General features: G+C 37.2%; 1 protein-coding gene across 2 annotated transcripts in view; it reads left to right on the forward strand.

Annotated features, from left to right (window-relative positions):
- ANK2 (ankyrin 2) overlaps positions 1–13,643 on the forward strand; it is a 219,761-nt gene that overhangs the window by 21,486 nt on the left and 184,632 nt on the right. For both annotated transcript variants that reach the window (XM_040626261.1, XM_040626260.1), the window contains exon 2: positions 6,873–6,974. In XM_040626261.1, the coding sequence (XP_040482195.1) occupies positions 6,873–6,974 (102 nt within the window). The remainder of the gene's footprint in view (positions 1–6,872; positions 6,975–13,643) is intronic.

Raw genomic sequence — 13,643 nt, forward strand, 5'->3', positions numbered from 1 at the left:
TATTCATTTCTTTTAGAGAGAGTGAGAGGTGGGGAGGGGCAGGGGGAGAGGTAAAGAGAGCCCCAAGCAGACTCCACACTCTGTGGAGGGCTCGATCTCCCCACCCTGAGATCACAACCTGAGCCGAAACCAAGAATCAGCTGCCCAACCAACTCTACCACCCAGGCGCCCCCAGAACCTACTATTCTGACACCTAACGGTATAGATTAGTTTTGTCAGTTTTTGAACTTTAATAAATGGAATCATAAAGATGTTCTTTTTTGGGTCTGACTTATCTTGCTTTACATTGTTTTTGTGAGATCTGTTGATGCTTGTATAGATATGGTTTATACTCATTCCTATGCCCCTTGCTGTATAATATTCCAGGTTTACTCTCTTTTAAAATATAAGAGTTGTACAAAGGATTTATGACTCTTCACATAGTATTGTGAAATAATCTTAATGTTCTGAAAGGGATGGAATTGGTATGCTGTATTCGGTTCTTATTTTTTACAAGTGGTAATCTTAAGGAAAGCATTGACGAGTGAAATTATTTATTTAGTGTGCTAGTAAAAATCAATGACAAGGGACACCTGGGTGGCTCAGTGGGTTAAGCGTCTGCCTTCGGCTTGGGTCATAATCCTGGGGTTTGGGGATGGAGCCCCATCTCAGGCTCCCTGCTCAGTGGGGAGCCCGCTTCTCCTGCTCTCTCTGCCCTTCCCCCCAGCTCCTATGAGGGCTCCCTCTCTCTCATAAATTAATAAAATCTTTAAAAGACATCAATGTCATATGCAATACTAAGGAAAAAATCCTTTTCTATATATAAAAATGTAATTTCAAACAATCTCATGTATAATAAGATATATGCTTAAAATATTCAGGTAGAATTTATCTGTTTAGTTAAACTTAGTTATTGTTCTGATCCCAAGTCTCAATTTTATTTGTAGTAATTATTTTAAATAATATTTTAAAAGCAAAATTATGAACACCTGTATTTCAGCCAATATTCTTAGCACATAGGTCGCTGGAATAAGAACAGTCTTTGGGGAAGCCGCATTAACGCTCTTTGAATATTAGCTCACCTGTCAGTATTTTGTACTTAGTAGCAATCTAAAGACCTATTGAAATGACACTAAAAATGTAGGTTAATCTGCATGCTGGAGCTAAAGTGTACAAATGGTATATAGCAGATTTTGGTGTTAATGGCAGCTGAATAGGAATTACCAAGTAGGATTAGTGGTGTAGTGTGTTACTGTCGTATGTGTGTGTTCAAACTGCAGAAAGACAACTTGTGAAATTATTTCTAAAAAATTCTAGTTCATCTAGTGTGCAGTTCTCAATTGCTCCCCAATTTTTGGTTTAGAACAGGATAGTGATAACAATTTGAGATACTAAAAGACCTAAATTATTTATACAATCCAGCACAATATATACAATCCATATACAAAAGTATGGTTATTTAAGTAAAAGCATTAATATATCACAAAAAGGGTGCCTTGTCAAATCTTTATTATTGGAAACTGACCACACACACCCCATTTGGGTTCCCTTTTTATCCTTCTGCGCCTGCACACATCAGAGGATTTTCAGATACACTGGTCTTCTGGCAACAACCTTCATATTTAAAGAATATTATGAGTGTGCATCTATACTTAGATTTGCCATTGTTGTTTTGCATTTATCATTTATAAGAAAAACCATGATTATAAAACAAACTCAGTGTGTCCTCTGTGCCTGTCATTGGGCTAAGCACCTTCAAATCATCTTACTTAATTCCTCCAGCAACTCTACAAAGGACATTTATTTTTTAATACGGAAACTGAGACACACAAAGGCTTGAGGTCATACAACTCATGATTTGCTAGGCATGGAGTTAACTTATCCAACATTCCTCGGATGAGGCCTAAGGAATTATAGAAATGTCCTCTATTTCATAATATTCCTATTAAGATTTTTCCCCCAAGTTATTTTAATAAATTTTATTTATTTTGTATTGCTATAAAAATGCGGATCTCAGCTAGGCTGATAAACCGTCCTGTTTTTATAAAGGAATAACTGCATCCTAAGAAAATAAGCAAATTATTAAAACTCCCCAAGGAACATGTGCTTTCCTTCAGGTTCGTCAGCCAGTGTTTGTGGAGGGTCCACTGTAAGCCAGACTGAGGGGAGGTGCTCTGCTTTGCCGTCTTTGGGCCAGTAGAAGCTGCTGGCTATCTAATACTATTCTACTGGTGTTTCTTAAACTTTAATAACACAGTCTCTTCTTTAAAAATATAAAAACAAGTTCATGACCTCTAAGGTTGTTATCTTATATAGTGTTAATTTAAATGTAAAAACAAATGGCACAAAACTCCTAAAAATCTTAAGCCATTACTAAAAAGAAAATTTTACAAATTAAGCATAAACAAAACTTCAAAATGAGCATTCTTCAAATACTTGATTCCAATATAATAGAATGGATAGAACTGACTAAAACTAAGTTATTGGGTTTAATAGTAAAGAGGTCTAACCTCAGATTTCTGTAATTTAATATGCTTCTGAATTTGACTGTGATGAAAATAACATAATGAATATATTTCTGTGTAGGTTGTACAAGCCATTATTAATCCTGTAGGGTTTTGTTTTTCATTTCAGAATAATAAAACTTAAAGCTATCAGAGAAATTTGCTAATGTCAATTTTACGGGCATGCCATTTGATAATCATTTAAAGCTCTCTCTATTTACTTGGAGATGAAATTAGTATTGCGGCGAAGGTTTGTACATCCATAATCCAGTGAAAGCGAAAATTGGGAACTGAGAAATGTTTCACCACAGATTTTCTATCACACTCCCTGCTAATGGTTGATGCGAGTTGAACCATGCAAAGATAGCATCTGAGCCTTATGTTTATTTGCTACTTTAATGGGGCTGCTGACTGCTGTTCTTTTGTTTTATCACATGTACCGTCCTGCCATGTATAATGATCAGATTCTCTGATCATTCTCTGCCCCACAGCAAAACGTTTTGCATATCATGCATCTATATAGCATGTCTACTTCACTTGTTATGTGCTGAATTATAAGCACAAGGGCTTATTCCAAAATGACATGGTCGTACTCTTTAAAGGGTAGCCATCTAGATGACCTCGAACATGCTTACATTTTTTTAGGTTATTATTGAAATGTGAGCACAGAATTTAAAAAAAAAAATCTTGTGGCAAACTCACGGATGCCTGTGAATATGCCTCTCGACTTTGGGGAAGTACTTCTTTAGGATACAATGTGGCTCTGTGAATGCACATTCCTCTTGCCTCTCATGTCCACCCTGCTGCGTGCTAAGAAAGTATTCTGTTTTTCTAACATTCAGATACAAAAAATGTACAGAACTGTGTCAAGAGGAATTTTAGAGGAAATTTTTCTTTCTTAGCTTGAGATGCCACACCAGGGTTGTAACGGGCAAGTTTTAATGACATCCATCTGTTGCAGATTAAAATAAGTGGGGCTCAGCATTTGAGTTCCTTGTCCAGAATCAGACTTTATAGGCATAAGTAAAATTGGTTTTAGGATTTGGGAGTCCTGAGGACATAAAGCAGCAGAGCAGAAAGAGGTTCGTTTCACGTTTGTTGGAGACTTTCCCCCAAGGAGTTGCTATTGCCTCATTTTCTCTTTATTGAGCTGTTATGTGTGAAATCTCCTGTTTGAACCCGGAGACAACAATCTATTTTGAAAGCATACTTTCCCCCTACTTACGCTTAATTTGGAAATAAGTACTTTTGTCATACTCAGAGGGAGACACAGTATGGTAAAATTTGCTGCCTCTCTCACCATGAGTCCCTGAATCCTCTTTCATCTCTGTGTGGATTGAAGGTAACCAGATTAACTACTGTTTATCTTAAGCTCTTGTGTCAAGTACTCTAATCACAGATTGACCTCATTGTAACGGATGGTGTGCCTGTGTCTATGTGGAGGTGGGAAAAGAATGTATTTCCATGCAAGTCTATACTTTTCACCCGAAATGATGTCAATATCTATACATAAAATGTGAAATCTCATTTTAATTTTGTTCTTGAAACCCATGTTCTGGAACTGTTTTCTATTAACACTTTCATTTATTTGCATTTGGAGAATGCATTTATAATGCATTTTCTCACTTCAGGAGAACTAAATTTTTTAACAGGTACTAAAAGAATCCAACTCATAGCAAAGGCTACCATGACTCACAAATCTTGCATCTACAATTTAAAAGTTTGCTTCAGAAAAGAGAAAAACAGTTATGTGACAGCAAAAGCAATCTTCCATGTCATAACCAGTCTCTAAAGAAGGTTCTAAGAGGGTCTATTGGGCATTGCTCAGTGATGCTTCTAGCTCCCTTCAAACCAACATCTTCCTTTAAGCTCCCGCAGTCATATCTGCAGGTGTTTCTTCAGCCCTTCAGGATCAGGTGCTCCCTCTAACTCTACTTATTCACGGCATTCTTTTTTCCACAAGAATGATAGGGTACCCTGATCTGAGTTCCTGAGTTTAATCGTGTTAGGCATGTAGGCAGAGATAGTCAACTGGCTTTTTAATGTGATGTGTACTTTACCACCTCTTTTCCTCATTCCCAAATGATTATGTTTTTAAGTAGCTTTTCTCAAGCCTGCTCTTCCTTTTTCTAGGTGTATAGATGGTTGAGAGACGTGAGGACAGGGATGTCAGCCAGGAATTCTCTTTCCCGCTGAGGGACTCTATTTAGCAAGTGCCATGATTTACAGAGCAAGTATGTGGACGAAGGGCATAACAATAGTTCTCACGACTGAAATACACCTATAGCTCCTAGGTTAGTTATCTGTAGTAACGTCTGCTTTGATGCTTTGGAGGGGTGAGAGAGAGTAGCAGTTAAGACTAGCTCTATAGACTGGGCTGATAAACAGTCTTGGATCTTCCACTGAATAATTGTGTGACCTTGGAAACCTTCTAAACCTCTTTCCTCACTTATTAAATGAATATACTAATAGTTTGTCTCTCATAGTATTATTGTAAATATTAAGGATATAATACATCTGGCTGATTCCCTTAGCTCTGTGCCTGACCCCCAGTGAACGATAAATGTTAGCTCTAATGATTAAGCCTCATGTACAACATGGCAGGAGTTTCTAGGCATAATCTTTAATATACTATATAACATGCAGCACATAGATTTATTTTTTAAAACTATATATGGCAAATAACGTCATACTTTCTATCTGTGCCTGAATATTATTTTAGTTGTTTTACAGTAAATAATGTTTCCTGTAAGATATTGACAGAACATAATGCCTAACTTTATCTTTCCCTTTTAAGTGCTGTGGCAAGAAACCTGGGGTAGAAAATCTTCCTGGAGTTTAGAATTTGCCACAAACCACAAAATAATTTCATAGAGTAGGCATTTTAAAATGAGTCACAACTAAGTCACTGCAGCATTGCAGATATACTTAGGGCACCCTGCCACGGGCATGGCTCTCAGGAGGGACAGAGTGAGGCATGGCGGCCGTGCAGGGAGGGAAGGACGGTCAGATAGCAGCCAGACCGTGATGCACTTCTAAAGCATCAGGGCATGAATTCCAGATGTACAGATTTCAGTCATACCTTTCCACTCTTCATACATTATCTGTCTGATCTGTAAATACATGTCGTTATGGTATCTGGGTTAAATGTGAGGTAATTTGGTCCTATGGCTTTCTGTCTTCTCATGTGTAAATCATTTTAACAATATGCAAATAATTCCCAGTTTGAGACTCCCAGAGAAAATACTTCCATTTCTATCTCTGTACATCATCACCAGTTATAATAAATAGGTCTGAAAGAGTGTGCCAAGAACCCCTGCCAAACACATTCTTCAAGGGCGGGAGGCAGGGGAGCCTTATGAGCTGTCACAACTGTGTCTCCCTTCCTACTAGGTCAATGACATCCCATTTCATGTTACCATGTTCTCTTTAGTCAGATGCTATTCCACAAGAAGAATTATAAAGTTACACCAGTGTCTTGGAACCTAACAAAGTTTAGCATCGTTATTGGGTTAAGATTCGAAAGTCAGGCTTCGCAAGCAAGCTAGAGCAGCTGGGTGACCGTAGTGTCACCTCTGGAGCAGGTCTCCTCTGGACGTTCTGTGGGGAAAATTCAGTGGTTTCTTCCAGGATCAGATTTTGAGAGGCACTGGGGGAAGAAGAGAAGTTAAAAAGCAGCCTCCACTATGAGTGCTTATCTTTACCAAGGGATTTTAGTCTGGTATTGTGTCAGCTGGGTTAAATTTAATCTTGTTTTTCAAAAATCACTGGGATCACAAAATTTGCATTGGCCCGGTCCACACCTGCCAACTAGTGCTATCCTCTTTCCTCAAAGCATCCTCGGAGCTTTCTGTTTTTCCCTTTGTAATGAGGACAGATGACTGCCAAGTGACCCATACTCAGCATTCTCTCTCAGACTCATCTGAAAAACCAAACAGTAAAGAAAAAGAAAAAAGAAATCCAGTCCCTTTAATTTCTTTTACTTTTCTGATTCCTTTTTGGCTTGACATTAGGCTCACTATAAGGTCACAAGCATCTTGAAGCTAAAATGAATGGGTAGCGGTGGATTTGGGAGTGGTGTAAATTCATCTTCAAATGTGGCTAAAGATTTAGAATAAAGCAGTAACAGTTTTTTTTTTTCTTTTAAGAGTTCTTTTGCACTCCTTAATATAGCAGAACGTATTTCCCGTTGACTTTAAACAACTTTCTAGAAATACTATGAAGTTGCTACCTTAACCTGTGAATTATTATTCAGTGTTTTAAACTCAATATTGAAGTGTTTTGCAACCTAAGCTTTTCTTACTTGCATTGTAAACATTTTTGTCTTTCTGTCTTTGATATGTTTTTATTTAACAATAATTCACTGGAGGTCTTTTTTTTCCCTCATAGTCTGACAGCAATGCAAGCTTCCTCCGTGCTGCCAGAGCAGGCAACCTGGACAAAGTAGTAGAATATCTGAAGGGGGGCATAGACATCAACACCTGCAATCAGGTAAGGGCGTGGCTCTGTACACAATGAAGAAACGCTCATGGTCTATAGATAGATGCCAGGAGCCCAAGGTTATTTTTTGTCTATTTAATTTACTAAAATATCAGTGATTCAGACTTATGAAAGCCCATATTCATCCCCTTACCAACTCTTGAAGCCTCAGACGTTTGTATCTAGACCTACTTTTGCAGCAAAGTAAATAGATCAAGAATAACAACCGAATGTCAGTTTTGTCTGTGAAATGATCTGAGCTGCTCTTAGCTGGAATATTAACCAAGAATAATGTTTTATTTCTCTAGTTATCCAGACTGTGGTTTCTTTTCTTCTCTGCCAAATGCCTTTTACTCATGGAAAACTGATTGTTAAAATTTGGGATAAAGAAATAAGAGAAAAGGGGCGTCTGGGTGGCTCAGTCGGTTAAGCATCTGACTCTTGATTTTGGCTCAGGTCATGATCTCAGGATTGTGAGATGGAACTCTGCATCAGGCTTCACCATTAGCATGGAGCCTGCTGAAGATCCTTTCCCTCTCCTTCTGCCCCTCCCCCTGACCTCGCTCGCACGTTCGTTCTCTCTCTCTCTTTCAAAAAAAGAAATGACACAATAAAATAAAAATTATTTCCCCCCTTTCTCCCTAATTAGTTTTAAAATATGGATTAGAATGAGAAGAGTTTGAAACTGTTAGCTTAAATGAAGTGTTTAGATTATTCATTGATCATATTCATTCAATAAGGACTCTAGACAATATTATATATCATGGATAATTATATTTGGTCCCATGGATGTTGAGATTTTTGTGCTATTTTTAGCTAAGATTTCTTTGCCATGAATAAAGCATCTAGTAGATTTCAGTGTCCACCCTGAAGGGATGATCCCAATATCTCGGGAACACGTCCTGCAGTAGAAAACACTACCAGGATTACAACTAAAACTCATATAAAATATAGAACGGAAAATAATGTCTAAACTCCTAGGAAGGCAAAAGAGGCAACTCTTTAGCTGAAATACTGGTATATTTAAATATGTAAAAGCTCAAAGCTAATAAGGCATATGAAGGAAGAGAAAAGTGTCCGTTATTTTGCTAGTAAGCCTAGGTTTCCAAGGAGCATCATGACATACAACATAGAAACCAGGACTTTCTGTACCTTGCTATATTTCTCAATGAAAGGCAATCTGGGCTGTACCAGCTTTCCAAAAATATCACACGTGTTGGCGTTCTAAGATTCCTTAAACCAAAATTTGGATGAAATTTTTTTCTTTATAAAATTAGTCTCATAACTACCATGAGAATTTTGAAATTTAATCCAAAAATACGATTTGGCTTTTAATCATTTAAAGGATATGAAAAAAATTCATAATTTTGGCACAAAACAATTTTCTTTAAAAAAAAACAACTTAAGTCTTCATTTTTCTTTTCCAAATGGTTACAAATCACTTAATTTCTGTTTTCTTTAAAAGATTAAACTAATAATTTATTTATTATCTCTTGTACACTCAGAAAAGAGAATAAATCTTAGCATTTGCTCCCTATCTGAAATCATATATACTTAATGTTTTTCTTATTTTAGTAACTGTTCACAGTCTAATAATGTTATAAACAAGTTAACATCCAGACATTAAAAATAGACTCTATAACCTTTTCATAAAAATTTATAGCCAGTTAAAATCAATAAAAGGCTCAGAAGAGTCAGGTACTTTTACCATGTATAAAATTTATTGGTTTCATTGCAGTGACTTCAAAATAAAGTATATCACTTATCATTTATTGACCATACTCCTAGATATGATACTGAAAGTTAACAGTTTTTAATGTGTCCTGATTTTTGGTCTTGACCCTTTACTACTGAGATGTAAAGGTCCAAAATTATCAGTTAGATCCTGTGCTTCCTTTCTCAGAAACAGGAGGCAAGGTCAGAGCACCATTTTCAAAACAATATTAATATTCCTAAAATACCAGGCCTTTATTAACAAGAAGGTACATCCAACAATGACTTTATCACATGTTCACATAGTTATGACTCAGATCACAAAGCATTTTTGGAAATCACTTTAAGAATGTGGGTGCTGGAATCCAGATTCTCATTTTACCCACTTACCAGCTATGTGACTCTGGGCGTTCAGTTTTTCTAGGACTCAGTTTTCTCAACTGTAAAATAGTGATCATAACAACACTGGAGTCATAGGATTGCTGTGATCACTAAATGAGATGTTTGCAAAATGCTTAGGAAAATACCCATTCAATAAACAGTAGCAAATGATAATCCCTATTATAATAATATTAGCTTTTTATATTGATTCTCAACCTAAGCTTTAGCAAAAGTGGTGCTGGTTTTCACAGAACAGATCATAAAAGGTATTCTCAGAACTTGTGTCATCAAATAGGAAAGGTCACATTTAGTAGCAATTTGGTAACAGTATCTTTTTATCTGGGTTAAATTAAACTATTTTTTTATAGTATCAAAATCTTTTTTACCAATGCCATTTGGATCCATCCAGTCTGGACCTCTCTTTAAAAATACCAAAACCAATTATATTAGCCTGGGAATTTATAAAGACAACAAAGATGAATACTTGAGAATTGAACTCCTGGAATTAATGGACTATGGGATGAATGGGGCACAAATATATCTGCAAATAATATTGTCACATATTTATCATTTGACCTCTCATTTAGAAGAAGCGAATGGTGGTGTATCTGTCTGGTTCTGGTTATATGTGCCCTTTTGGTTTTGGATTCTGTATTATTCTCTAATTCTCTTCAGTGCATTAATACCTGTCCTTGCTCTATACTGAGTAGTGCCGATTCAGGCTGGATTTGAATGTCTGCCCCGTATTTTGAGCACTTACAATTTTCAGTTTCTTTTTTTTTCTTAAGATTTTATTTATTTATTTTTGAGAGAGAGAGAGAAGGAGTGGGGTGCGGAGGAGCAGAAGGGGAGGCTATGAGAATCTCAAGCAAACTCCGAGCTGAGCATGGAGCCCAGTGTGGGGCTTGATCCCATGACCCTGAGATCATGACCCGAGCTGAAACCAAGTCAGATGTTCAACTGACTGAGCCACCCAAGAACCCCAGAATTTTCAGTTTCAATGTTGATATTGTTCAATGCAAAGAAATTCCAGTAGAGACTTTTCATCAGCTACTTGTCCATAACTCTAAAAAGTTTTCTCTCACAGATTTATGAAGAGGTTTGAAGTGAAACTCTTATTTCATTTAAAAAAATGCCAGGGGTAGCTTCATGCAAAGTATTTCTGTGACTGTCTTCTTAAGTACTCTCCTGCAGTGGTTTAGATGAAAACAGAACAATTTATGCTCTGGGAATTCTCTTGAATGCTCTTTTCCTGTGACTGAAATACATGGATTTTAATACGTAACTCCAGGTGGCCCCTCCACTCTCCCTAATTCATCTTAGATATTATAGTCACATTATAATCACATTCTTTCTGCCAATCTGAACTCAGGCTTACGATTGGTTAATCTATTTATTCAAACATGTAATGTGTGTTTACTGTATGGCAGGCACTTTTCTAGGTGCAGTGAAAGCAAAGACAAAAACCTGCTCTCATATAGCTTAGAATCTACACGAGAAGAGAGAGATAATCACCAGGTAAAAAAGTAAAATATGTGAAAGGAGAGACTGTAATAAATGACAGGGAGACGTAGAGCGAGCGGAAGGGAAGCAGTGTGTCATTTTAGATAGGATGCCTGAAGAATTTGACCAAGGAAGCCCTGCACTATTTGGAGGGAATATATTTTAGAAGAAGGCTTAACAAGTGAGAAAGCTCCAGGGAGGGAGCATACCTTATCTGTTCAAGGTCCAGCAAAAGGCTAGTGTAGTGGAGTAGTAGGACATTAGGGGAAGAGAAATATGAGGTCAGGGAGAGCCATCGGTGGCACCAGGTCGTATAAGACCTTGTAGGCTACTTTAAGAACTTTGGCTTTAATTCAGAGAGAGAAGAGAAGTGATTAGAGGGATTTTAGAAGAGAAGTGATGTATGCTGACTTAAGTTTAAATAGTAACCCTCAGACTGAAAAGGAGAAAGGGCAGAGAAGGAAATGCTTTTGTAATACTTTAGGCAAGAGATGAAATGCTCTAGACCCAGGCAACAGGCAGGAGAGATGGTAAGATGTGACTCGATTCTGGGTAGGTTGAGGTCACAAGGAGCATAATGAGGTTTGAAGATTCATTAACTGAGAGGAGAGAGAAAGTAGGAAACACTCATCAAGAAGAGTGGGAGAGCGAGTAAGGGTAGCAGAGCGTGACTGCCAGGCAGCATTAAGAGCCTACTCAAGGATCCTGACCAGCTAGCATGTATGGGTGTACTTCTGCAGCCATAGTCAGGCATGGACTCAGATGGAATGTTCTATGCAACCAGGAATGTGGGTTAGCTAAGCATGTATAGTATAGATAGAGAAAGGCAAATGAACTGAGGATGCATGTAAGGGGACGAATAAAATGATTTTAAAGATTATTTATGAAATATAGCTCCACTGAGTGAGGACTGGCACATAAGAAAGTATCCAATTAATATTTGATAAATAAATAATTACGTGAACACAGACATTTGACCAATCACTTAAATTAGTCTGAGTCTCAAATTATCCATTCTTGAAGTGAGAAATAATAATACCTATGATATCGAATGCTAGTTATCTTTGTTGCACGTCTACAATATGCTTATCACTGTACTTCATACTTTATAATCTTCTCAACATACTTCTCTATCTCAAAGGGAGACTACTGGGGGCTCAAATTATATGTGTGAGAACCCATTGTGTTATGCACACTCAGGAGACCAAAGTATGGCTCTGACAATTACAGTTAGACAGAATTTAATTAAGTTGTATGGCCATAATTGATGATTTCACTCAAACTAGAGTAGCTGGATGGACAGGTTTGGGGGAAGTTCTAACAAGTTTATTCCTTCCAACTTAATCAGAATTGTCATTATTTCTTTCAGATAACTTGTAATTCTGTGTAATACTTAGGAAAGTTCTGGTCATGTCTCTTCAAACATCTATTCTGCTTTCTAGATGGAAAGACCCAAGTTTTATCAGGTTATGTTTACAAACCTGTCTATTAAGGCAGTATCTCTTCTAAGTAGAGAGGAGACTTTTTTGGGAACCCTGAGAATATATCCGTATGCTTCAGTTTGAGAAATACTTCATTAAAATTTGGGTGTTCCTTCAGTGATCACTTGGCATCAATTGACATAGTCATAAACATGACCAAGAAATTACTAGATGATATTTAATTAAGTGTGATTATCCAGATGATCCAGAATATATTTCTATTAATTTTTTTTAGACTTGCACTAAAATTAAAATGTCAAATAAAACATTCTCAGAGAATCCTCAGATCTTTAAGAACACATCAAGGGATTCCAGACTGAGAAAGGCCCCTTTAGATTAAGTGCTTCTCTCAGGATCTAATTTCCTCTTATGCATGTTCATGTTAACCAGCTTCAGCTTCAGAGAGGGAACTCTTCCTGATTGTGTTTCCAGAGGCTAAGAGATAGACATATTTGTACCTGATTTGTCCATGCACAGACTACATTTACTGACAAATGTAGAAAAACTGGATGAATTAAGCAGACTCCTATTTACCTCTATATGGTACATACTATTCATCAGCTCACCCAGTGTACAAACATTATTGAAGTATCCCTTTTCTTGTGCTAGTTCCCATGTGAAGTGTAGAGGTTACAAAGGTGAATAGAATTTGATTCTCACCCATGATAAACGTTGCTGGGAAGATAAACAGAGAACACAAATGCAATAAATTGGAAAAAGAACCAAACTTTCTGATTGGTCAGAGGATAAACTAAGCCAGCTTGTGAGTCTTAGACAAACCTGAAATTGATATGAGATGCAGTTTGTAGGAATCATTTTATAATGATGGAAAGCGGAGTAATGGTGTGTTACTTGGAAGACTCCTAAAGCCGATTTTATTGTTTGATGGCTCCTTCCGCACTCTCCCCATATTCTCTTAGGGTCCAGAACACCAAATTTGGCTTATTTTTAATTAAAATTGTAAAAATGGGGAGAAAATTAGAAGTCATGGTAATTCTCTAATAATATTACTAGACTTTTATTTTATATGGGTACCTTGAAATGTAGACTTGGTTCCTAGCACAGTTTGGCATACAGTAAATGTTCAGTAGATGTTTTAATTTGTGAATAATTGATACTCAATTGTTATTTTGTTTTGAATTTAAGCGTTCTGTAGTCTTTATTAAGTTTAAACTCTGTACCATGTTTTTATCTGAGTTTAATATTTTGTACAAAATTGTTTCTTCACTTGTGCCTCTTTTGAAGTAGGAGGATGGAAGAGCACCTGACTGGCTCAGTCAGTAGAGCATATGACTCTTAATGTCAGGGTTGTAAGCTCAAGCCCCATGTTGAGTGTAAAGATTACTTAAAAATAAAAAATCTAAAAAAGAGAGAGAGAGAGAGAGAGAAAGAGAAAGAGAATTAGGAGGATAGGGCACATACTGGAATTAGCTATGGAACTTTTTTTAGGTTCTGTTCTCCCTTCTTGCTTTCCTTCCCTTTGAGATCCTGCTGCCACTCTTTCCCTCTCTTACTTCAGTCTCATCCTTGGCCCCTGGAGGCACATCCACTCCAGGCTGCAGCACTAGGGAGTTCTTCCATTTCATTGGGGGGGGGGGGGGGG

The sequence above is a fragment of the Ursus maritimus genome, unplaced genomic scaffold, assembly GCF_017311325.1.
Source record: "Ursus maritimus isolate PB19 unplaced genomic scaffold, ASM1731132v1 scaffold_11, whole genome shotgun sequence".
Classification (NCBI taxonomy): domain Eukaryota; kingdom Metazoa; phylum Chordata; class Mammalia; order Carnivora; family Ursidae; genus Ursus; species Ursus maritimus.